At 43.8% G+C, this 26,385-nt stretch overlaps 1 protein-coding gene across 2 annotated transcripts in view; it reads left to right on the forward strand.

Moving 5' to 3' along the window:
* Positions 1–1,563: 1,563 nt before the first annotated feature.
* LOC115127057 (nuclear receptor ROR-gamma-like) overlaps positions 1,564–26,385 on the forward strand; it is a 34,837-nt gene continuing 10,015 nt past the window's right edge. The window contains exons 1-3 of one of the 2 annotated variants that reach the window (XM_065006785.1): positions 1,564–2,295; positions 7,871–7,900; positions 12,987–13,016. In XM_065006785.1, coding sequence (XP_064862857.1) covers positions 2,235–2,295; positions 7,871–7,900; positions 12,987–13,016 — 121 coding nt within the window. In that variant the 5' untranslated portion in view covers positions 1,564–2,234. Of the gene's footprint in view, positions 2,296–7,870; positions 7,901–8,883; positions 9,059–12,986; positions 13,017–26,385 lie in introns of those variants that run through there. The other variant, XM_065006786.1, reaches the window with a different exon arrangement.

The following is a 26,385-nucleotide window of genomic DNA, read 5'->3' on the forward strand; positions in this document are numbered from 1 at the left end:
AGGCATGATTGCTAACTGAAAATAATATGTCTGGTAACTAACTGATACTAGTGGCCCATTTCTCTGGAGTTTCTGATTTAATTCGTGTTTCATGGGAACCCTACAGTGTCCCTCCTCATGAAATACATACACACAGTTTACTGGTGTGGTTTTGGAGTATTTTGCTGTGTGTGTGTGTGTGTGTGGTTAGGTGTGAACTCCCCCATCCCCCCTCCCTTAGGCCCCTCGAGTTTCTGTCCTTATATTGGAGAGAGATGGCTGCAGAGCAGCTGTGTGTGCGTGTATGTGTGCATGCGTGTGTGGAAGACACAGCCAGAGCTGCGGTAGGGAGAGCCTGAGACTCAGGTGTGGTCAGATGGGCTGTGAGGAGCGAGGGCGCAGTGGAACTGAGGTGGACAACTTTCCAGTCATTTCATTTTGTTGAAACCACAAACACACACATACATTGTATGTCCAGAGAGTAGTAAAAGCTTTCTTTCACTGTGAGAGATTAGATTTTTGTCATATTTTATCTCATATTTGATTGCCATAATCTGTGGCCCTGGCATATTGTCAGTTATGTATTGATCTGATTTATCTCTTTACAGATTGATGGCCTTGCTCACACAAATGCCATATCATATAGACTAAATAATAAGCAGATCACCTCACTCAGACAGTTAAACCTATATCTCTGGTCCAGCCGAAGGAAACCGACAGTTGCTGAACCGCTCGGCGGTAATTGAAAAAGGATAGCACTGACGCACCTTTCTTGCGCAATCAAATTTCCAAAAGCGCAACAGTCGCTTTACCGCAGAGCTTCAAACGCAGAGGTCAAGATTTCCACGGTCATCTTCTTGAGACCACACCAAAATGAACCGAAACACACTGTTCATCCCGGGTGAAACCTGAGTAGCCTGAACTGAACTGAAGATGAAGTTGGCGATTGTTATATTTGCCTGAAGACAAGGCGAAATATGGAGAGTGACAAACAGAGAATGACAAAATGACAAAGACGTTCTCAGCGTAAATGAGTTTAGTAACTATAACAGAGATGATAGTGCATGTTGCAAAGCGCATGCGCAGATCACCACTGTTGCTTTAGTTTAGGACGGTTGGTTACAATTTGCTCCCAAGTATTGTAGCTATTTACAGCCCACACATTTTTTTTTATAGCATAAATCAGCTTGATCTGATATGACCTGAGTTAGAACCATCAACAACAAGCAGGTTAAGTAACTGTAGTGTTTAAATACAGTACTTTGTTTACACCGGATAATTCAGTGCGTTGTAGATTATGTAGCGGGTAAACCGGTTCTTGGTAACCCTTTACCATGCACACTGCTGGAGACTACATGCGCTTCTATTAATGACCGTAATTAAAACCGAAATGTAAAGCAATAAAATTAAATTAAACGTTTGATAATGAGTCTATAATTACACATTTTCTTTCTTCTTCATATTTCCAGAGGCCGTATTGCGCGTGTGTGCGTGGATGCACATGTATGCACACACACAGACACACGTGTTTGCCAGTCTATAGCATTGACTATTGTGTAGTGGGAGCACACCTAGGGATTACAGAAGTCAAGCTACTGAAAAAAACCTCCAGACAAATATATAGGCCTAAACGTTTTGGGTTTTGCTTGCCTGCCCTCATATTTATTTAGGCAAATGCGTTGGTTGGGCTATGTTTTAACCGGGCACTACAGAATAAAGACCGACCCGCTGCAACAAACAAACGGCCGTGAGTTATTACATAAGTCCTGGTGACATAACCTCTGAGCGGAGCTCGGGCCGACAGCCAGGGCGCAAAGAGCAAGCGGGTTGAAACCGGAGTAGCCTGAACTGCTTGTACAAGGAAGTTCGTTGCAAAAATGAAGTTGGCTGATATTATCCTCACGTGAAGACAACACGGAATATGAAGAGAGAGTGACAACAGAGAATGACAAAATGACAAAGACGTTGTCAGAGTAAATGAGCGTACTGACTCTAACAGAGATGGTAGTGCATGTTTTATAGCGCATGCGCTGTCCCTGCCTCTAGAACAGCAGGTAGTTCTATATATTTAGAATTAAAGATCCAAAGTTTTTGAAGTTATTTATGTTGCATTGCATACTAAGTGCACAGCAAAACGCGCGGTAGAATATACAATAAAAAGGGGTGTGTAGACGCTTGTCCCAGGAGTGTGAAGTGGCGTAGTGTGTGTCAGAGCCAGGTGTAAACACACGCAGTTTGTTTTGACGGGGGGAGTTATGGAATTTGAGGAGCACGATTCACCCGAACACATCACTACAGAAGAACCAATCAAAAGAGGTGAGATATATTATCTTGATTATTGATAGGCTAGGCCTAGTGTATTCATGTGTAGTCGTGGTAGGCTAGGCCTAGTCTATTCAGTCATTTACATTTCACAATGTAAATTATTTGCAGATGCAACTATTAGTGTTTTAGCTATACATTGTGGATTGGGTGAAATGAAAAGGTCACAGGTTAGCATTATAAATTAATGCACATTTAAAGGTGAATGCATGTGTATGTGTGCACATTGCAATATACTATCTGTGTGTGTGTGTGTGTGTGTGTGTGTGTGTGTGTGTGTGTGTGTGTGTGTGTGTGTGTGTGTGTGTGTGTGCGTGGATGCACATGTATGCACACACACAGACACACGTGTTTGCCAGTCTATAGCATTGACTATTGTGTAGTGGGAGCACACCTAGGGATTACAGAAGTGCTGTATGAGTGTTGGTATTCAGTCACTGTCCCCTTCTCCCTCTCCTCCCCCATCACCTTGTCCCCTTCTCCCTCTCCTCCCCCATCACCCTGTCCCCTTCTCCCTCTCCTCCCCCATCACCCTGTCCCCTTCTCCCTCTCCTCCCCCATCAACCTGTCCCCTTCTCCCTCTCCTCCCCCATCACCCTGTCCCCTTCTCCCTCTCCTCCCCCATCAACCTGTCCCCTTCTCCCTCTCCTCCCCCATCACCCTGTCCCCTTCTCCCTCTCCTCCCCCATCACCCTGTCCCCTTCTCCCTCTCCTCCCCCATCACCCTGTCCCCTCCTTTAAGAGAGCCTCCTTCTAATGCTTATCTCTCCCCTTTCTCCTCCCGTTTCTCTCTATCTTTAGCTCCTTCTCTCTTTTTATCTCTTATCTATCCCCGTCACTATGTCTCTCTGTTACACATTAGTTGTCTCGTTCTCTCTCTCTTACCCCCCTCACTCTGTCTTTGTCAGATCACCAAGGTTCTCTCCCTCCAAGTTCTTTCTCTGCCTTCCCCCTCACATCCTGCCTCATTCACTCTCCCTCCTCCCATCTTCCCTATCCCTCTCTTTTTCTTCTTACCCCATTCACTCTCCTCCCCTCCCTCTCTACCTCCTCCCCCTCTCTCATTAACTCACCTCTCTTCTGCTGTCCAGCTGATGGTGTAACTCTCCTTGAGGGTAAACATGGCAGTAATCCTCTATAAAACCAGGGATTAGCTCTTAGCTGTGTGGGCCTGTTTTGGGCCTGCTGCATTTCCCAGCACTACACAGTCTAAAATCAAACCATGGCTTACAACTTAGATTCCTTCAGTCTCTATCACACGTACTCCATACGTCATCCAACAGGCCTAAACCACAGGTGTCAAACTCATTCTATGGTGGGCCGAGTGTCTGTGGGTTTTAACTTCTCCCTTGTACTTGATTAAACAATGAAGGTCACTGATTAGTTAGAAGCTCCCCTCACCTGGTTGTCTACTCTAGGTCTTAATTGGACACAAATTGAAATTCAATAACAAGAATCAGCAGACACTGGGCTCTCCATGGAGTGAGATGGACACCTCAGCTAAATATAGGCTACAGACTCAGATTTATATTTTCATCTTTATTCCCTAAATTTAACCAGGTCTGGCTGAGAGGGTGCACTGATACAAATATCCTGCAATGATGCCGCAGTTGTCCTCTAGATACTTATCAGGCTTTAGAACACATTCAACCCCTTTCTCACGGTGCCGTGACACTGCATATTACTCTCTCCGTTACTCATTGACAGGACATCATGATAGCTATACAGTTATGCACCAGAGAGCTACTCTCTTCTATACTGTGTACATACAAACACGCACACACAAACACACACACCCACACACACGTAAATGCGCCAGCAGTCGCTCCCTTATTACATCCCATTATGTGTGGAGTGTGTGTGTAACATGCAGCAGTTATCTCTGTGTGTGTTCTTCTGTCACTCTCCAGCCTGCAGCTGCTATATCTCCATACAGAGCAGGATAGAGAGACGGGGAGAAGAGAAACCCTTGGAAACCGCTTTTGATTAAATAGCGCCGCCTAAATCTTAGCAAGACTTCCATTGTCAGATAAAGCATTGATTGAAAAAGACAGAATGCTGCTGTTTGATTGGATTGAGAGAGCAAGGGAGATGACAGATAAGGAGAGAAAGAGAGCGACAGAGAGAGATAAGATGGGGTGGTATTGATGCTGACATACCAGTCTTTTTGAAAAGTAGAGCACATTGAGGAGTTGGAAGAAGATAGCGGTTTCCATTTCCTTCATGTTGGTCTTGTGTAACATGGCCTCTTAGTCCCCACACTGTGGTTTGGGCTGATACTCAGTGGCATGGGTCAGGTGTCACTGCAGTTCTCACTGGAATCAGATCATTAGCACTTAGGTTTAGGATTTAGTTTAGTTTGGAATCACATGAAATTGACTCATGATCCGACAGCATGGCTGACGTTCTTAGTCCACTGAAGGTTGAAAAGCGACGCAAATCCTTTCTTTTTGTGTACAATCGCAAACGGCAGTGTGTGTGTGTGTGTGTCAAGTGCTCTGCTCTCACCAGACCTCTGTGTTCTGCTTATGAAGCAAACGTGATTTGATGAGGAGGGGAAACAGAGGGAAGCAGCGACAGCCACAGCAGACCTTCTCTACCCCAGACACAAAGACCCAGGCTACCTCTGCCTCTGTCTGCCTCCACCCAGTGATGCTTATCTCCCCTGCCCTCTCTCAACACACACGCACACACACTAAAAATACACACCTCAGCTTGGAAACAACCCATACACACACCCAGTCTAATATGAACTTTCTCACAATTGTGGTCAGAAAGCTGGACTCCCACCTTCCTCCACTATAACTGTGTCTGTCTTTTACTCACCAAGGTGTGTGTGTATAAATATGTGTGTGTTTGTCTGTGTGTGTGTGTGTGTGTGTGTCTGCGTGTCTGCGTGTGCCTGAGAGAGAGTTGAAACTCTGCTTGTGTCAGCTCCTACTCTCCCAACTGTCTCTTTCTCAAGGCTCTTCCACACCAATTAATTTCATACAACAATTTCATACAACAGACACACCTGTGCGCAGAGGCCCAGCATCATCCTGGCATAGATTCAGTTCTCCTCTGTTGTGTCAGAGAGACATAGACTCAGTCCTCTGTTGTGTCAGAGAGACATAGACTCAGTCCTCTGTTGTGTCAGAGAGACATAGACTCAGTCTTCTGTTGTGTCAGAGAGACATAGACTCAGTCCTCTGTTGTGTCAGAGAGACATAGACTCAGTCTTCTGTTGTGTCAGAGAGACATACTGCTGTCTGCTGTTTGCTGATGATCTGGTGCTTCTGTCACCAACCAAGGAGGGCCTACAGCAGCACCTAGATCTTATGCACAGATTCTGTCAGACCTGGGCCCTGACAGTAAATCTCAGTAAGACCAAAATAATGGTGTTCCAAAAAAGGTCCAGTCACCAGGACCACAAATACAAATTCCATCTAGACACTGTTGCCCTAGAGCACACAAAAAACTATACATACCTTGGCCTAAACATCAGTGCCACAGGTAACTTCCACAAAGCTGTGAACGATCTGAGAGACAAGGCAAGAAGGGCATTCTATGCCATCAAAAGAAACATAAATTTCAACATACCAATTAGGATTTGGCTAAAAATACTTGAATCAGTCATAGAGCCCATTGCCCTTTATGGTTGTGAGGTCTGGGGTCCGCTCACCAACCAAGACTTCACAAAATGGGACAAACACCAAATTGAGACTCTGCACGCAGAATTCTGCAAAAATATCCTCCGTGTACAACGTAAAACACCAAATAATGCATGCAGAGCAGAATTAGGCCGATACCCACTAATTATCAAAATCCAGAAAAGAGCCATTAAATTCTACAACCACCTAAAAGGAAGCGATTCACAAACCTTCCATAACAAAGCCATCACCTACAGAGAGATGAACCTGGAGAAGAGTTCCCTAAGCAAGCTGGTCCTGGGGCTCTGTTCACAAACACAAACACACCCTACAGAGCCCCAGGACAACAGCACAATTAGACCCAACCAAATCATGAGAAAACAAAAAGATAATTACTTAACACATTGGAAAGAATTAACCAAAAAACAGAGCAAACTAGAATGCTATTTGGCCCTAAACAGAGAGTACACAGCGGCAGAATACCTGACCACTGTGACTGACCCAAAATTAAGAAAAGCTTTGACTATGTACAGACTCAGTGAGCATAGCCTTGCTATTGAGAAAGGCCGCCGTAGGCAGACATGGCTCTCAAGAGAAGACAGGCTATGTGCTCACTGCCCACAAAATGAGGTGGAAACTGAGCTGCACTTCCTAACCTCCTGTCCAATGTATGACCATATTAGAGATACATATTTCCCCCAGATCACACAGATCCACAAAGAATTCGAAAACAAATCCAATTTTGAAAAACTCCCATATCTACTGGGTGAAATTCCACAGTGTGCCATCACAGAAGCAAGATTTGTGACCTGTTGCCACGAGAAAAGGGCAACCAGTGAAGAACAAACACCATTGTAAATAAGTCGCTCTGGATAAGAGCGTCTGCTAAATGACTTAAATGTAAATGTAAATGTACAACCCATATTTATGCTTATTTATTTTATCTTGTGTCCTTTAACTATTTGTACATTGTATATATATATATATATATATATATATATATATATATATATAATATGACATTTGTAATGTCTTTACTGTTTTGAAACTTCTGTATGTGTAATGTTTACTGTTCATTTTTGTTGTTTTTCACCTTATATATTCACTTTGTATGTTGTCTACCTCACTTGCTTTGGCAATGTTAACACATGTTTCCCATGCCAATAAAGCCCTTGAATTGAATTGAATTGAATTGAATTGAATTGACATAGACTCAGTCCTCTGTTGTGTCAGAGAGACATAGACTCAGTCCTCTGTTGTGTCAGAGAGACATAGACTCAGTCCTCTGTTGTGTTAGAGAGACATAGACTCAGTCCTCTGTTGTGTCAGAGAGACATAGACTCAGTCCTCTGTTGTGTTAGAGAGACATAGACTCAGTCCTCTGTTGTGTTAGAGAGACATAGACTCAGTCCTCTGTTGTGTTAGAGAGACATAGACTCAGTCCTCTGTTGTGTCAGAGAGACATAGACTCAGTCCTCTGTTGTGTTAGAGAGACATAGACTCAGTCGTCCTCTGTTATTTTTTACTTGAAATGTAACCTTTATTTAATTAGGCAAGTCAGTTAAGAACAAATGATTATTTATAATGGCGGCCTACACCGGCCAAGACCGGACGACGCTGGGCCAATTGTGCGCCGCCCTATGGAACTCCCAATCACGGCCGGTTGTGATACAGCCTGGAATCGAACCAGCGTATCTGTAGTGACGCCTCAAGCACTGAGATGCAGTGCCTTAGACGGCTGCGCCTCTCGGGAGCCCTATTGTTATTGCCAGAGAAACATAGACTCAGTCCTCCTCTGTCAGAGAGACTGAAATGAGCCCAGTTGGGATGATGAGGGACATGGGGCTGAAGCTACAGTAGAGCATTGAACTAAGATGTGAGAGAGGAAGTGTGTCTTGTGTTCAAGCAGAATTTAACTTGTCTTTTCTTTACTACAGGAGACACTGTGTCCAAGAAGACTCATTTGAGTAAGTGTTTGTGTTTGTGTGTGTTTGGTTATGTGTCAATATGCCTGTCTGTTCATGCCCATGTGTTATGTGTGTGCTAGTTATATGAGCATGCAGTGTGGTTATGCCAGGATCGCTAGTATTTGCACACGTTAGCACCTGTGCTGAAAAACGCACACACACACACACACACACACACACACACACACACACACACACACACACACACACACACACACACACACACACACACACACACACACACACACACACACACACACACACACACACACACAGGTTTCTCTGTGGTTCCAACATCAACATTATAGCTCTGTTATGCACCTGTGGTACTTTGTGTAGACAGTATTCTCCTGTTTGCTGGATTTAGGTTTGGAGATAAACTCTATATTGGTATTCTGGCATCTGGATGCAGATGGTATCAGATAGCATCTCCTTCACATGTGGTGGTGTTTCTGGGCTGTTTCTGCTCCTGACTACAACACACCTGTTAGTTTTGAGTGTAGGGAGAACATTGAAAAATGTCTGGTTGGTTTTCATGATACTAGTTTTCACTTTGAATAATAATCAGACCGATGATGGGATGTGTATCATCAGAAAGCTCTCTCTTTATTGGCTGTTTCAGATGTCAGTCCATACTCAATTGGCTAGTTAGGCTGTCACTCTGTGCTGTGGGTACAGTCCTATCCTCTAGACATGTTAGAGATGTACAGTATATGTCCTTTCATGCCAATAAAACTTTTTTGTGTTTCAATGTATATTTGAGGGAGATAGACTGGTGGGTACAGAGAGCAGTTAAGGCTTTGAGGGTGACTAGGTGAGGGGGTTACGCACAACAAAGAATGGGAAAAAAGTACCGTATGAAAAGAGAGAGAGCGAAAGGGGAAAGGCCCTCTGTCTTTCACACGCACTGTGTGACTGACAGAGCGCTTGAGCAGTGACTAGCGGAGACTCTGAGGCCTAACCATGCTGTAGGCGCACTAAGATAGTCACTCGGCAAGAGAAAGGACAGACAGAGAGAGAGGAGAGAAAGAGATCAAGACAGTGACAGTGACAATTTGACAGTGATTGTGAATTGAGGGTGACAACAAGAAAGAGAGAGAAATAGAGTTTGTGAAAGTGGGACAAGAAGACTGAGAAGTGGAGTGAAGACGATGCGAGGTAGGAGTGATGGCCTTGATTTAATGTGTGTTACTCGGTACAGTACCGTTTCTCTGTGTGTGTGAGAGAGAGAGAGTGTATACTGTAGCCTACATTTGAAGTATGTTTGTTTGGCTTTTTTTCGTCCCCCATTCTCCTTCCGTATTCCTCCAACTCTTCAAGTACAGCAACGTATCCGCTCACAGTCATATTCATTTCTTAACTCAAAACATGATCATGTAATTAGATTTTCCAGAATGATTATAGTGCACTGTGTTTCAGCCTGTTGGCATGTCCAACATCCTCACCAGATCCTGGAACTGTTTCTTTCCAAAACCTCCAACAACTTGACTCTGTAGCTGCTCTTCAAGTTTACATTTGACATTTGAGTCATTTAGCAGACGCTCTTATCCAGAGCCACTTACAGGAGCAATCAGGGTTAAGTGTCTTGCTCAAGGGACAGATTGTTCACCTAGTCGGCTTGGGGATTTGAACAAGTGGTTAAGAACCCAACTCATAACCGCTAGGCTACCTGCCCCCCCAACTCATAACCGCTAGGCTACCTGCCCCCCCAACTCATAACCGCTAGGCTACCTGCCCCCCCAACTCATAACCGCTAGGCTACCTGCCCCCAACTCATAACCGCTAGGCTACCTGCCCCCAACTCATAACCGCTAGGCTACCTGCCCCCCAACTCATAACCGCTAGGCTACCTGCCCCCAACTCATAACCGCTAGGCTACCTGCCCCCAACTCATAACCGCTAGGCTACCTGCCCCCAACTCATAACCGCTAGGCTACCTGCCCCCCAACTCATAACTCATAACCCCCAAGGCTACCTGCTACCTGCCCCCAACTCATAACCGCTAGGCTACCTGCCCCCAACTCATAACCGCTAGACTACCTGCCCCCCAACTCATAACCTCTAGGCTACCTGCCCCCCAACTCATAACCCTGCCCCCCCAACTCATACCTGCCCCCCAACTCATAACCGCTAGGCTACCTGCCCCCAACTCATAACCTGCCCCCCAACTCAGGCTACCTGCCCCCAACTCATAACCGCTAGGCTACCTGCCCCCCAACTCATGCCCCTGCCCCCCAACTCATAACCGCTAGGCTACCTGCCCCCAACTCATAAGCTAGGCTACCTGCCCCCAACTCATAACTCACCTGCCCCCCCCAACTCGCTAGGCTACCTGCCCCCCAACTCATAACCGCTAGGCTACCTGCCCCCAACTCATAACCGCTAGGCTACCTGCCCCCAACTCATAACCGCTAGGCTACCTGCCCCCAACTCATAACCGCTAGGCTACCTGCCCCCAACTCATAACCCCCAACTCATAACCGCTAGGCTACCTGCCCCCAACTCATAACCGCTAGGCTACCTGCTAGGCTACCTGCCCCCAACTCATAACCTCCCCCAACTCATAACCGCAAGGCTACCTGGCTACCCCCCAACTCATAACCCTCTGCCCCCCAAGGCTACCTGCCCCCCAACTCATAACCTCTAGGCTACCTGCCCCCCAACTCATAACCGCTAGACTACCTGCCCCCAACTCATAACCTCTAGGCTACCTGCCCCCCCAACTCATAACCTCTAGGCTACCTGCCCCCCAACTCATAACCTGCCCCCTAGGCCACCTGCCCCCCCCAACTCAACTCATAGGCTACCTGCCCCCCGACGCTAGGCTACCTGCCCCCCCAACTCATAACCTCTAGGCTACCTGCCCCCAACTCATAACCGCTAGGCTACCTGCCCCCCAACTCATAACCTCTAGGCTACCTGCCCCCCAACTCATAACCTCTAGGCTACCTGCCCTCCCAAGTGTCTGCTTATTTTTGTTCTAGTTCTTCTTGAAGCATAATGGAGTCCGAATAGAACTGTTTCGTCTGATTCTACAGGGCTGTAGAAGTGATATAATGTAACCATTTACTTTGAGAATAATGTATATATTTCAAAACATCTTGCACAGCATTATCACTTATTGTAAATATACACAAGTGATATAGTTATAAAAATGTCAATGTGGAAGTTGGGCCTAATCAGTCTTCAAAATAGTTGGTCGTTTTTGTCTAAATATGTAAATGGTTAACTATGACTACTTGTTTAGGTTGTTTTGAAACCAAATGAGGGATCTTTGAAGCGTCTAATTGGTTAGTAAGTCGGCACGAGGACATTTATGTGTCATTACTGTGGTCATGGATACTGTCCTGATATGACTAAGTATTTTACCTGCTTATGTTTCAAAGACTTAAATTACAGCAACACATTACCATGTTCTCTCACTACCACTCACACAGTCTGTGATGTGACACACGAGAACTACCACTCACACAGTCTGTGACGTGACACACGAGAACTACCACTCACACAGTCTGTGACGTGACACACGAGAACTACCACTCACACAGTCTGTGATGTGACACACGAGAACTACCACTCACACAGTCTGTGATGTGACACACGAGAACTACCACTCACACAGTCTGTGATGTGACACACGAGAACTACCACTCACACAGTCTGTGATGTGACACACGAAAACTACCACTCACACAGTCTGTGATGTGACACACGAGAACTACCACTCACACAGTCTGTAATGTGACACACGAGAACTACCACTCACACAGTCTGTAATGTGACACACGAGAACTACCACTCACACAGTCTGTGATGTGACACACGAGAACTACCACTCACACAGTCTGTGATGTGACACACGAGAACTACCACTCACACAGTCTGTGATGTGACACACGAGAACTACCACTCACACAGTCTGTGATGTGACACACGAGAACTACCACTCACACAGTCTGTGATGTGACACACGAGAACTACCACTCACACAGTCTGATGTGACACATGAGAACTACCACTCACACAGTCTGTGATGTGACACAAGAGAACTACCACTCACACAGTCTGTAATGTAACACACGAGAACTACCACTCACACAGTCTGTGATGTGACACAAGAGAACTACCACTCACACAGTCTGTGATGTGACACACGAGAACTACCACTCACACAGTCTGATGTGACACATGAGAACTACCACTCACACAGTCTGTGATGTGACACACGAGAACTACCACTCACACAGTCTGATGTGACACACGAGAACTACCACTCACACAGTCTGTGATGTGACACACGAGAACTACCAGTCACACAGTCTGTGATGTGACACACGAGAACTACCACTCACACAGTCTGATGTGACACACGAGAACTACCACTCACACAGTCTGTGATGTGACACACGAGAACTACCACTCACACAGTCTGTGATGTGACACACGAGAACTACCACTCACACAGTCTGTGATGTGACACACGAGAACTACCACTCACACAGTCTGTGATGTGACACACGAGAACTACCACTCACACAGTCTGTGATGTGACACACGAGAACTACCACTCACACAGTCTGTGATGTGACACACGAGAACTACCACTCACACAGTCTGTAATGTAACCTTTATTTAATTAGGCAAGTCAGTTAAGAACAAATGATTATTTATAATGGCGGCCTACACCGGCCAAGACCGGACGACGCTGGGCCAATTGTGCGCCGCCCTATGGAACTCCCAATCACGGCCGGTTGTGATACAGCCTGGAATCGAACCAGCGTATCTGTAGTGACGCCTCAAGCATTTACATTTACATTTAAGTCATTTAGCAGACGCTCTTATCCAGAGCGACTTACAAATTGCACTGAGATGCAGTGCCTTAGACGGCTGTGCCTCTCGGGAGCCCTATTGTTATTGCCAGAGAAACATAGACTCAGTCCTCCTCTGTCAGAGAGACTGAAATGAGCCCAGTTGGGATGATGAGGGACATGGGGCTGAAGCTACAGTAGAGCATTGAACTAAGATGTGAGAGAGGAAGTGTGTCTTGTGTTCAAGCAGAATTTAACTTGTCTTTTCTTTACTACAGGAGACACTGTGTCCAAGAAGACCCATTTGAGTAAGTGTTTGTGTTTGTGTGTGTTTGGTTATGTGTCAATATGCCTGTCTGTTCATGCCCATGTGTTATGTGTGTGCTAGATATATGAGCATGCAGTGTGGTTATGCCAGGATCGCTAGTATTTGCACACGTTAGCACCTGTGCTGAAAAACACACACACGCACACACACACACACACACACACACACACACACACACACACACACACACACACACACACACACACACACACACACACACACACACACACACACACACACACACACACACCGTAGCACAGCTGCCCCTCTGTGGTTGGCGCCATAGTGTGTGTGTGTGGTAGTGTGATATACACTGAGTGTACAAAACATTACCAGGTGAAAGCTACCAACCCTTATGTCACTTGTCAAATCCACTTCTATCAGTGTAGATTTATGGGAGGAAGGATTTTTAAGCCCTGAGACATGGATTGTGTGTGTGCCATTCAGAGGGCGAATGGGCAAGTTAAAATATTTAATTGCCTTTTAACGGAGTATGGTAGTAGGTGCCTGGTGCACCGGTTTGTGTCAAGAACTGCATCACAGCTGGGTTTTTCACACTCATCAGTTTCCCGTGTGTATCAAGAATGGACCACCACCCGAAGGACATCCAGACAACTTGGCACAACTTTGGGTAGCATTGGAGTCAATATGGGCCAGCATCCCTGTGGAATGCATTCGACACCTTGTAGAATCCATGCCCCAACGAATTGAGGCTGTTCTGAGGGCAAAGGGGGTGCAACTCAATATTAGGAAGGTGTTCTGAATGTTTGTACACTCAGTATATATCTCCTGTGTGTTTGTCACTGAATATAACATGCTGCAGATGTCATTTCTAATATTACACACACTGGGTTCCAATTTTAATGTCAAAGAAGGAGAGGTTTCACCTTTGCTCCAAAACCCTGTTAGAATAATTAACACAACTGTAGACTGTTTTACAATGATGACATTACTTAAATACAACAGTGAACATTTCTGCATTTCGAATCTTTCATTTTTCTCTGAGAGTGGCCCACCACCATAGCCATATAGGCTTGGTTCAGGCGGCGTTCTCCATTCACAAACAGTCTGCTGATGCTTCTGGGGGATTCCTGTTCAGATTGATGTTCTCTTACTTCAAAGGCTTTCCTTACGCTTTTGGGCGTACAGACAGCTGCACACACATACACACTTCCAAAGCACCTCACTTTACTTCAAAGAGTTGATACCAAAATCTGAAGTAACACATTCACCCCCAAACATGACAAATGAAAGAGAGCAGTCACACAGTCACACGGTCACACACCCATCAACATGACTTGGTTTACCTCACAACTCATTATTGTTCCCCTTGGACTCAGTCTGGGGTTCAAAACAGCCTTTCTAAAATGCTTATGTTGAAATACGTAAGCTGCCTTTGTTATTGATTGTGAAGATTTCAGTTATTTTACTTACTAGACATGGTATTACTCAGAAATGACACATTCCAAAATAACTATTCAGATGCTCCACTCAAAACAAATTCAGTGTGATGGTTATCATTTAATGTAAGATATAGTCTTCAAGCTTGTCATGTAGAGAATTCTCATGCCAATACTGTAAAAAAACAGTGTTATTTATCTAGGATTATCTTGCATAAAAATGTTGTTTTACACTATCTCTCAAAGCGCTTTCAATTGTATAGCTTCCACATCCACTTTCAATATAGCACCCATCTGGGTGATGCACAACTTCCATTTTGAGGCATACTGTCCCCCCATCAGCTGTCACCGCTCAATAACCTACCAATAACAAATACCTTGCATTAAATGGGTCTCAAACAGCTCAATAACCTCCCAATAACAAATACCTTGCATTAAATGGGTCTCAAACAGCTCAATAACCTACCAATAACAAATACCTTGCATTAAATGGGTCTCAAACAGCTCAATAACCTCCCAATAACAAATACATTAAATGGGTCTCAAACAGCTCAATAACCTACCAATAACAAATACATTAAATCAGTCTCAAACAGCTCAATAAACCTTGAAAAATACATGAAATTAAATGTGTCTTAAATTCCAGAGATTCCTTTACTAATGAAGTTATATTAGTATTATAAATATGTTATAGCACAATGTTTTAATTGTAAAGCATTAAGAGATTTATATTAAGGTTAAAGTCTGATGGATACGTATTTGACATTTACAGTATATATATTTCTTAGTCTCAGATGTTTCATTTAAAGTAATTTCATTCTAATTATGATATTTGCTTCTATATTTTGTAATATTTCATGTTAAGGTTTGTCAAATGTGGAATTGATTCATTTATAGCAAATTGTTCAATATCTACCAAGAAGTAAGTAACGTTAAGGATCAATAATCACTCAAAATATATTTACATTTATGGCACTCGCTGCTCATTTTATTCTTTGATCATATTTAATAAACATTTCTTATTCCCTTTGTAACATTTTATAGTCAAATTTGTCCAAATACTGCTTGTCAAAAAATAAGAAATCTATTCATATTTATATGAATAAAAATCATATCAAGTAATCGTTATCTAGACCAACATTTTTTGACAGAAAAACCTGATGCAACATGAGTTATTTTTGGTTGAAATATGTCAGTGTGCCATCGATTAGATTTGAGATTTTATTTCAAAGTATTCACACAATGTTCCAATGTTATCTCAAGTAAATGTCTTACTCTCTAAGGATAACCGTATTCTCTTTGTCATGCATCTGTATGTTGGCGGGTGTCATTTAGCAGGGTGTTTCCGGTGGAGGAAAGTTGAGGTTTTTCGTCCGTTTACAGAGCAAAATGCAGAATGCTGACAGGGGACTTTATACAAAGACAATGGAAAGGTGCTGAATGGCACTCGCTGCTCAGAGATATTCAACCCCTTGTGAAAGACAATGGAAAGGTGCTGAATGGCACTCGCTGCTCAGAGATATTTAACCCCTTGTGAAGGCAAATGGAAAGGTGCTGAATGGCACTCGCTGCTCAGAGATATTCAACCCCTTGTGAAAGACAATGGAAAGGTGCTGAATGGCACTCGCTGCTCAGAGATATTCAACCCCTTGTGAAGGCCAATGGAAAGGTACTGAATGGCACTCGCTGCTCAGAGATATTCAACCCCTTGTGAAAGCCAATGGAAAGGTGCTGAATGGCACTCGCTGCTCAGAGATATTCAACCCCTTGTGAAAGCCAATGGAAAGGTGCTGAATGGCACTCGCTGCTCAGAGATATTCAACCCCTTGTGAAAGCCAATGGAAAGGTGCTGAATGGCACTCGCTGCTCAGAGATATTCAACCCCTTGTGAAAGCCAATGGAAAGGTGCTGAATGGCACTCGCTGCTCAGAGATATTCAACCCCTTGTGAAAGCCAATGGAAAGGTGCTGAATGGCACTCGCTGCTCAGAGATATTCAACCCCTTGTGAAAGCCAATGGAAAGGTGCTGAATGGCACTCGCTGCTCAGAGATATTCAACCCCTTGTGAAAGCCAATGGAAAGGTGCTGAATGGCACTCGCTGCTCAGAGATATTCAACCCCTTGTGAAGGCCAATGGAAAGGTGCTGAATGGCACTCGCTGCTCAGAGATATTTAACCCCTTGGGAAGGCAAATGGAAAGGTGCTGAATGGCACTCGCTGCACAGAGATATTCAACCCCTTGTGAAGGCCAATGGAAAGGTGCTGAATGGCACTCGCTGCTCAGAGATATTCAACCCCCTGTGAAGGCCAATGGAAAGGTGCTGAATGGCACTCGCTGCTCAGAGATATTCAACCCCCTGTGAAAGACAATGGAAAGGTGCTGAATGGCACTCGCTGCTCAGAGATATTCAACCCCTTGTGAAAGCCAATGGACATTTTATATAAAAGGCCCTTTTTTGTTAGGCTGCATAGCCTCTGATAGTGGCTTTCTACTGCCCTTCTGCATTAGCTCAATGAACGTAGTCGTGGAAACCATCACAACCTCACTGTATTTGATTTGTCTCTCTTTATGTATAATACAGGGCCTTCAGAAAGTATTCACACCACATGTTGTTGTGTTACAGCCTAAATTCAACATGGATTCAAGTAAGATGTTTTGTCACTGTCCTACATACAATACCCCATAAAGTCAAAGTGTAAGACATTTTTACAAATGAATTAAAATGAAAATCTGAAGTGTCTTAAGTCAAGTATACAACCCATTTGTTATGACAAGCCTAAATAAGTTCATGAGTAAAGATTTGCTTAACAAGTCATATAATAAGTTGCATGGACTCACTCTGTGTACAATAATAGTGTTTAACATGTTTTTTGAATGACTACCTCATCTCTGTACCCCACACATATAATTATCTGTAATGTCCCTCAGCCGAGCAGTGAATTTCAAACACAGATTCAACCACAAAGACCAGGAAGGTTTTCCAAGTATTGACTCATGGGTGTGAATACTTACAGTTGAAGTGGGAAGTTTACATACACTTAGGTTGGAGTCATTAAAACTAGTCTTTCAACCGCTCCACAAATTTATTGTTAACAAACTATAGTTTTGGCAAGTCCGTGAGGACATCTACTTTGTGCATGATACAAGTAATTTTTCCAACAATTGTTTACAGACAGATTATTTAACTTATAATTCACTGTATCATAATTCCAGTTGGTCAGAAGTTTACATACTAAATTGACTGTACCTTTAAACAGCTTGGAAAATTCCAGAAAATGATGTCATGGCTTTAGAAGCTTCTGATTGGCTAATTGACATAATTTGAGTCAATTGGAGGTGTACCTGTGAATGTGTTTCAAGGCCTACCTTCAAACTCAGTGCCTCTCTTGACATCATGGGAAAATCCAAAGAAATCAGCCAAGACCTCAGAAAATTATTGTAGACCTTCACAAGTCTGGTTTATCCTTGGGAGCAATTTACAAATGCGTGAAGGTACCACGTTCATCTGTACAAACAATAGTACGCAAGTATAAACACCATGGGACCACGCAGCCGTCATGCCGCTCAGGAAGGAGACGCGTTCTGTCTCCTAGAGATTAACGAACTTTGGTGCAAAAATTGCAAATCAATCCCAGAATCGATTTGCACTTGTGAAGATGCTGAAGGAATCAGGTACAAAAGTATCTATATCCACAGTAAAAACGAGTCCTATATCGACATAACCTGAAAGGAAGAAGCCACTGCTGCAAAACTGCCATAAAAAAGCCAGACTACGGTTTACAACTGCACATGGGGACAAAGATGGTACTTTTTGGAGAAATGACCTCTGGTCTGATGAAACAAAAATAGAACTGTTTGGCCATCATGACCATGTTTGGAGGAAAAAGGGGGCGGCTTGCAAGCCGAAAAACACCATCCCAACCGTGAAGCACGTGGGTGGCAGCCTCATGTTGTGGGGGTGCTTTGCTGCAGGAGGGACTGGTGCACTTCACAAAATATATGGCATCATGAGGGAGGAAAATTATGTGGATATATTGAAGAAACATCTCAAGACATCAGTCAGGAAGTTAAAGCTTGGTCACAAATGGGTCTTCCAAATGGACAATGACTCCAAGCATACTTCCAAAGTTGTGGCAAAATGGCTTAAGGACAACAAAGTCAAGGTATTGGAGTGACCATCACAAAGCCCTGACCTCAATCCTATAGAACATTTGTGGGCAGAACTGAAAAGTGTGTGCGAGCAAGGAGGCCTACAAACCTGACTCAGTTACACCAGCTCTGTCAGGAGGAATGGGCCAGAATTCACCCAACTTATTGTGGGAAGTTTGTGGAAGGCTACATGAAACGTTTGACCCAAGTTAAGCAATTTAAAGGCAATGCTACCAAATACTAATTGAGTGTATGTAAACTTCTGACCCACAGGGAATGTGAAAGAAATAGAAGATGAAAGAAATAATTCTCTACTATTATTCTGATATTTCACATTCTTAAATAAAGTCGTGATCCTAACTGACCTAAGACAGGGAATTTTTACTAGGATTAAATGTCATGAAGTTTGAAAAACTGAGTTTAAATGTATTTGGCTAAGGTATATGTAAACTTCCGACTTCAACTGTATGTAAATGAGATATTTCTCTATTGCATTTCCCTCAAAATTGCAAGAATTTCTGAAAACATATTTACATGTTGTCAACATGGGGTATTGTGTGTCGATGTGTGAAAATAAAATATAATTCATCCATTTTTGAATTTAGGTTGTAACACAACCAAATGTGGAATAAGTCAAGGGTTATGAATGAACCTTTATTTAATGAGGCAAGTCGGTTAAGAACAAATTCTTATTTACAATGATGACCAAACGACAAAAGGCCTCCTACGGGGATGGGGGCTGGGATTGAAAATAATAAATAAATAAAATATAAATATAGGACAAAACACACGTCACGACAAGAGAGACAACACAACACTACATGAAGAGAGACCCAAGGCAGCAACACGGTAGCAGCATAACATGGTAGCAGCACAAAACACGGTACAAACATTATTGGGCACAAACAACAGCACAAAGGGCAAGAAGGTAGAGACTACAATATATCACACAAAGCAGCCACAACTGTCAGTAGGATTGTCCATGATTGAGTCTTTGAATGAAGAGATTGAGATAAAACTGTCCAATTTGAGTGCAGTAGATATCTCAGGTAGGGGGGGAGTGAGGCCTAAGAGGGTTTTATAAATAAGCATCAACCAGTGGGTCTTGCGACGGGTATACAGAGATGACCAGTTTATAGAGTGCAGTGATGTGTCCTATAAGGAGCATTGGTGGCAAATCTGATGGCCGAATGGTAAAGAACATCTAGCCGTTCGAGAGCACCTTTACCTGCCGATCTATACATTATTTATCTGTGGACTAGTGTTGCATAACATTTATCTCTCTCACTCTCTCTACAGTATTTCTTGCTCTCCCTCACTATCCCCACTCTCCCTCTCTCCTTATGAGTCACTTCTCTCTCGCTCACTGTTACTCTCATCTTCTATTATCTCTCTCTCTCCCGCTTTTCTTTCTTAATTTAGATCAGTAATTCCCTCTCTTTTCTGTATCTGGCCTATAGCTGGTTCGGCTAAAGAGATCAGGGATGGGATGAGGGGGGACTGAGAACTCAGTGTCAATAGTATCATTTCAGTAACTGTCGAGACCATGTCATCATTTACTACACTGAGGGGAGATTGAAAAGTCAAGTAAAGGTTGAGAACAGTAACATGGATCCACCTGCCATCCCTTGACGAGCTGCTGTTTGTTAGTGTGTAGGATGTCCCAGGCCCATAGTGCCGTAGCAGACACTACCATGGTGACTAGTCAGAGGAGACAGAAGTGTAAGAGGTCATGTTATATTAGCTAGCTGCCATCGCTCCTCATCCGTTCCAGCAATACCACCACTGGTGCTATCAACAGATGTGAAGGAGGCTGGGTAAATGACGGCTCTGATGAAGTTGGAGCCAGGTTAGCTGTTAGCCAGGTTAGCAGTTAGCCAGGTCAGCAGTTAGCCAGGTGAGCTGTTAGCCAGGTTAGCTGTTGATCTTAACTAGATGGGTAGGGTTGCCTGGGGTAGGGATGCCTGTAACAGTTAAAGATAGGGATGCTGTGCACATCACAGAAGATCACTGACTGGTCTAGGGGATGGAGATCTATAGATATATTTGAGAGAGAGATTTATCTAGAGCCCTGTGGTCTGTGTAGGTGGAGAGATATGAGAATAAAGGACACATAGAGGAAATCGACCAATATCAGCAATGTGGCTTCAGAATAAGATGAAGAAAGAGAATAGAGAGATACAGGGTGAGTTTAAGAGATAGGGACCGAGATGGAAACACAGTTTGCTGTGGCAGTTGCAAATTATTCCTAAGTGTTTTCAATCATCAATGATCTAATGTGGAGATGAGTCACATCCCACACCATATGTTGTCTATGGTATTGCTGATCCTCATACAGCCCTGCAGTACATACTGGTCCTCAATCCCAAATGAATGGAAAAGATAGAAACATACATGTGTGTATGTGCGTCAACGGTGAAAGGTTGTGGGTCAGGTTGGTTTCCTGTTGTTTGAGGTTGAGAATCAGAACTGAGAGAGAAAAAAACAGAGACCACTGACACTCTCTCTCTCTCTTGCTCTCTCTCTCTTTAGCTCTCTCTCTCTTTAGCTCTCTCTCTCTCTTGCTCTCTCTCTCTTTAGCTCTCTCTATCTTTAGCTCTTTCTCTCTTTAGCTCTCTCTCTTTCTCTTGCTCTCTCTCTCTTTAGCTCTCTCTCTCTTTAGCTCTCTCTCTCTCTAGCTCTCTCTCTCTCTTTAGCTCTCTCTCTCTCTAGCTCTCTCTCTCTCTTTAGCTCTCTCTCTCTCTCTCTTGCTCTCTCTCTCTTTAGCTCTCTCTCTCTTTAGCCCTCTCTCTCTCTAGCTCTCTCTCTCTCTTTAGCTCTCTCTCTCTCTAGCTCTCTCTCTCTCTTTAGCTCTCTCTCTCTCTCTCTTGCTCTCTCTCTCTTTAGCTCTCTCTCTTTAGCTCTCTCTCTCTCTAGCTCTCTCTCTCTTTAGCTCTCTCTATCTTTAGCTCTTTCTCTCTTTAGCTCTCTCTCTCTCTCTCGCTCTCTCTCTCTTTAGCTCTCTCTCTCTTTAGCCCTCTCTCTCTCTAGCTCTCTCTTTCTTTAGCTCTCTCTCTCTTGCTCTCTCTCTCTTTTAACTCTCTCTCTCTCTTGCTCTCTCTCTCTTTAGCTCTCTCTCTCTTGCTCTCTCTCTCTCTAGCTCTCTCTCTCTCTTTAGCTCTCTCTCTCTCTCTCTTGCTCTCTCTCTCTTTAGCTCTCTCTCTCTTTAGCCCTCTCTCTCTCTAGCTCTCTCTCTCTCTTGCTCTCTCTCTCTTTTAGCTCTCTCTCTCTTGCTCTCTCTCTCTTTAGCTCTCTCTCTCTTGCTCTCTCTCTCTTTAGCTCTTTCTCTCTTTAGCTCTCTCTCTCTCTCTTGCTCTCTCTCTCTTTAGCTCTCTCTCTCTTTAGCTCTCTCTCTCTCTTGCTCTCTCTCTCTTTAGCTCTCTCTATCTTTAGCTCTTTCTCTCTTTAGCTCTCTCTCTTTCTCTTGCTCTCTCTCTCTTTAGCTCTCTCTCTTTAGCTCTCTCTCTCTTTAGCTCTCTCTCTCTCTAGCTCTCTCTCTCTCTTTAGCTCTCTCTCTCTAGCTCTCTCTCTCTCTTTAGCTCTCTCTCTCTCTCTTGCTCTCTCTCTCTTTAGCTCTCTCTCTCTTTAGCCCTCTCTCTCTCTAGCTCTCTCTCTCTCTTTAGCTCTCTCTCTCTCTAGCTCTCTCTCTCTCTTTAGCTCTCTCTCTCTCTCTCTTGCTCTCTCTCTCTTTAGCTCTCTCTCTTTAGCTCTCTCTCTCTCTAGCTCTCTCTCTCTTTAGCTCTCTCTATCTTTAGCTCTTTCTCTCTTTAGCTCTCTCTCTCTCTCTCGCTCTCTCTCTCTTTAGCTCTCTCTCTCTTTAGCCCTCTCTCTCTCTAGCTCTCTCTTTCTTTAGCTCTCTCTCTCTTGCTCTCTCTCTCTTTTAACTCTCTCTCTCTCTTGCTCTCTCTCTCTTTAGCTCTCTCTCTCTTGCTCTCTCTCTCTCTAGCTCTCTCTCTCTTTAGCTCTCTCTCTCTCTCTCTTGCTCTCTCTCTCTTTAGCTCTCTCTCTCTTTAGCCCTCTCTCTCTCTAGCTCTCTCTCTCTCTTGCTCTCTCTCTCTTTTAGCTCTCTCTCTCTCTTGCTCTCTCTCTCTTTAGCTCTCTCTCTCTTGCTCTCTCTCTCTTTAGCTCTTTCTCTCTTTAGCTCTCTCTCTCTCTTGCTCTCTCTCTCTTTAGCTCTCTCTCTCTTTAGCTCTCTCTCTCTCTCTTGCTCTCTCTCTCTAGCTCTCTCTCTCTTTAGCCCTCTCTCTCTCTAGCTCTCTCTCTCTCTTGCTCTCTCTCTCTTTTAGCTCTCTCTCTCTCTTGCTCTCTCTCTCTTTAGCTCTCTCTCTCTTGCTCTCTCTCTCTCTAGCTCTCTCTCTCTCTTGCTCTCTTTCTCTTTAGCTCTCTCTCTCTTTAGCCCTCTCTCTCTCTAGCTCTCTTTCTCTCTTTAGCTCTCTCTCTCTCTCTTGCTCTCTCTCTCTTTAGCTCTCTCTCTCTTTAGCTCTCTCTCTCTCTCTTGCTCTCTCTCTCTTTAGCTCTCTCTCTCTTTAGCCCTCTCTCTCTCTTGCTCTCTCTCTCTTTAGCTCTCTCTCTTTAGCTCTCTCTCTCTCTTTAGCCCTCTCTCTCTCTTTAGCTCTCTCTCTCTTTAGCCCTCTCTCTCTCTAGCTCTCTCTCTCTCTTTAGCTCTCTCTCTTTAGCTCTCTCTCTCTCTTTAGCCCTCTCTCTCTCTAGCTCTCTCTCTTTAGCTCTCTCTCTTTAGCTTTCTCTCTTTAGCTTTCTCTCTCTCTTTAGCTCTCTCTCTTTAGCTCTCTCTCTCTCTTTAGCTCTCTCTCTCTTGCTCTCTCTTTCTTTAGCTCTTTCTCTAGCTCTCACTCTCTTGCTCTCTCTTTCTTTAGCTCTTTCTCTAGCTCTCACTCTTGCTCTCTCTTTCTTTAGCTCTCTCTCTCTTTAGCTCTCTCTCTCTCTCTTGCTCTCTCTCTCTTTAGCTCTCTCTCTCTTTAGCCCTCTCTCTCTCTAGCTCTCTCTCTCTTTAGCTCTCTCTCTTTAGCTCTCTCTCTCTCTTTAGCCCTCTCTCTCTCTTTAGCTCTCTCTCTCTTTAGCCCTCTCTCTCTCTAGCTCTCTCTCTCTTTAGCTCTCTCTCTTTAGCTCTCTCTCTCTCTTTAGCTCTCTCTCTCTCTAGCTCTCTCTCTCTTTAGCCCTCTCTCTCTCTTTAGCTCTCTCTCTCTCTTTAGCCCTCTCTCTCTCTTTAGCTCTCTCTCTCTTTAGCCCTCTCTCTCTCTAGCTCTCTCTCTCTTTAGCTCTCTCTCTTTAGCCCTCTCTCTCTCTTTAGCTCTCTCTCTCTCTAGCTCTCTCTCTCTTTAGCTCTCTCTCTTTAGCTCTCTCTCTCTCTTTAGCTCTCTCTCTTTAGCTCTCTCTCTCTCTTTAGCCCTCTCTCTCTCTAGCTCTCTCTCTTTAGCTCTCTCTCTTTAGCTTTCTCTCTTTAGCTTTCTCTCTCTCTTTAGCTCTCTCTCTTGCTCTCTCTCTCTTTAGCTCTCTCTCTCTCTTGCTCTCACTCTCTTTAGCTCTCTCTCTCTTGCTCTCTCTTTCTTTAGCTCTTTCTCTAGCTCTCACTCTCTTGCTCTCTCTCTCTTTAGCTCTCTCTCTCTCTTGCTCTCTCTCTTGCTCTCACTCTCTTTAGCTCTCTCTCTCTTGCTCTCTCTTTCTTTAGCTCTTTCTCTAGCTCTCACTCTCTTGCTCTCTCTTTCTTTAGCTCTCTCTCTCTAGCTCTCTCTCTCTAGCTCTCACTCTCTTTAGCTCTCTCTCTAGCTCTCTCTCTCTTGCTCTCTCTTTCTTTAGCTCTCTCTTTCTTTAGCTCTCTCTCTCTAGCTCTCTCTCTCTAGCTCTCTCTCTCTCTTGCTCTCTCTTTCTTTAGCTCTCTCTCTCTTTAGCTCTCTCTCTCTCTAGCTCTCTCTCTCTTTAGCTCTCTCTATCTTTAGCTCTTTCTCTCTTTAGCTCTCTCTCTCTAGCTCTCTCTCTCTTGCTCTCTCTTTCTTTAGCTCTCTCTCTAGCTCTCTCTCTCTTGCTCTCTCTTTCTTTAGCTCTCTCTCTCTAGCTCTCTCTCTCTAGCTCTCACTCTCTTTAGCTCTTTCTCTCTCTTGCTCTCTCTCTCTCTAGCTCTCTCTCTCTCTAGCTCTCTCTCTCTTTAGCTCTCTCTCTCTCTAGCTCTCTCTCTCTCTTTAGCTCTCTCTCTCTAGCTCTCACTCTCTTTAGCTCTCTCTATCTTGCTCTCTCTCTCTCTAGCTCTCTCTCTCTCTAGCTCTCTCTCTCTTTAGCTCTCTCTCTCTCTAGCTCTCACTCTCTTTAGCTCTCTCTCTCTCTAGCTCTCACTCTCTTTAGCTCTCTCTCTCTTGCTCTCTCTTTCTTTAGCTCTCTCTCTCTAGCTCTCTCTCTCTAGCTCTCACTCTCTTTAGCTCTTTCTCTCTCTTGCTCTCTCTCTCTCTAGCTCTCTCTTTCTTTAGCTCTCTCTCTCTTGCTCTCTCTCTCTTTAGCTCTTTCTCTCTCTAGCTCTCTCTCTCTCTTGCTCTCTCTCTCTCTTTAGCTCTCTCTCTCTAGCTCTCTCTCTCTTGCTCTCTCTCTCTCTCTCTCTTTAGCTCTCTCTCTCTAGCTCTCTCTCTCTCTCTTGCTCTCTCTCTCTTGCTCTCTCTCTCTCTATACAGTTTTGCAGGCAGTCACTCTACTTGTTTTATCTACCCACCCATCTATACACTTTCCCATTAACATTCTCACACAATTAGCCAGTCTTCATGAAGTGTTGTTCAGGTGTTTTACTGTATATAGACAATACCATGCATGCAGTCTTTAGGGTTATAGTTTGTTACTCTTTTCAGATGTGCAGTTTAGTGTGTATTATATCAGATGTGCAGTATAGTGTGTATTCTATCAGATGTGCAGTATAGTGTGTATTCTATCAGATGTGCAGTATAGTGTGTTTTCTATCAGATGTGCAGTATAGTGTGTATTATATCAGATGTGCAGTTTAGTGTGTATTCTATCAGATGTGCAGTATAGTGTGTATTCTATCAGATGTGCAGTATAGTGTGTATTCTACCAGATGTGCAGTATAGTGTGTTTTCTATCAGATGTGCAGTATAGTGTGTATTCTATCAGATGTGCAGTTTAGTGTCTATTATATCAGATGTGCAGTATAGTGCGTTTTCTATCAGATGTGCAGTATAGTGTGTATTCTATCAGATGTGCAGTATAGTGTGTATTCTACCAGATGTGCAGTATAGTGTGTTTTCTATCAGATGTGCAGTATAGTGTGTATTCTATCAGATGTGCAGTATAGTGTGTATTATATCAGATGTGCAGTATAGTGTGTTTTCTATCAGATGTGCAGTATAGTGTGTATTCAACCAGATGTGCAGTATAGTGTGTATTCTATCAGATGTGCAGTTTAGTGTGTATTATATCAGATGTGCAGTATAGTGTGTTTTCTATCAGATGTGCAGTTTAGTGTGTATTATATCAGATGTGCAGTATAGTGTGTATTCTATCAGATGTGCAGTTTAGTGTGTATTCTATCAGATGTGCAGTTTAGTGTGTATTATATCAGATGTGCAGTATAGTGTGTATTCTATCAGATGTGCAGTTTAGTGTGTATTATATCAGATGTGCAGTATAGTGTGTTTTCTATCAGATGTGCAGTATAGTGTGTATTCAACCAGATGTGCAGTATAGTGTGTTTTCTATCAGATGTGCAGTATAGTGTGTATTCAACCAGATGTGCAGTATAGTGCGTT

The sequence above is a fragment of the Oncorhynchus nerka genome, linkage group LG3 (genome assembly GCF_034236695.1).
Source record: "Oncorhynchus nerka isolate Pitt River linkage group LG3, Oner_Uvic_2.0, whole genome shotgun sequence".
NCBI classification, from domain to species: domain Eukaryota; kingdom Metazoa; phylum Chordata; class Actinopteri; order Salmoniformes; family Salmonidae; genus Oncorhynchus; species Oncorhynchus nerka.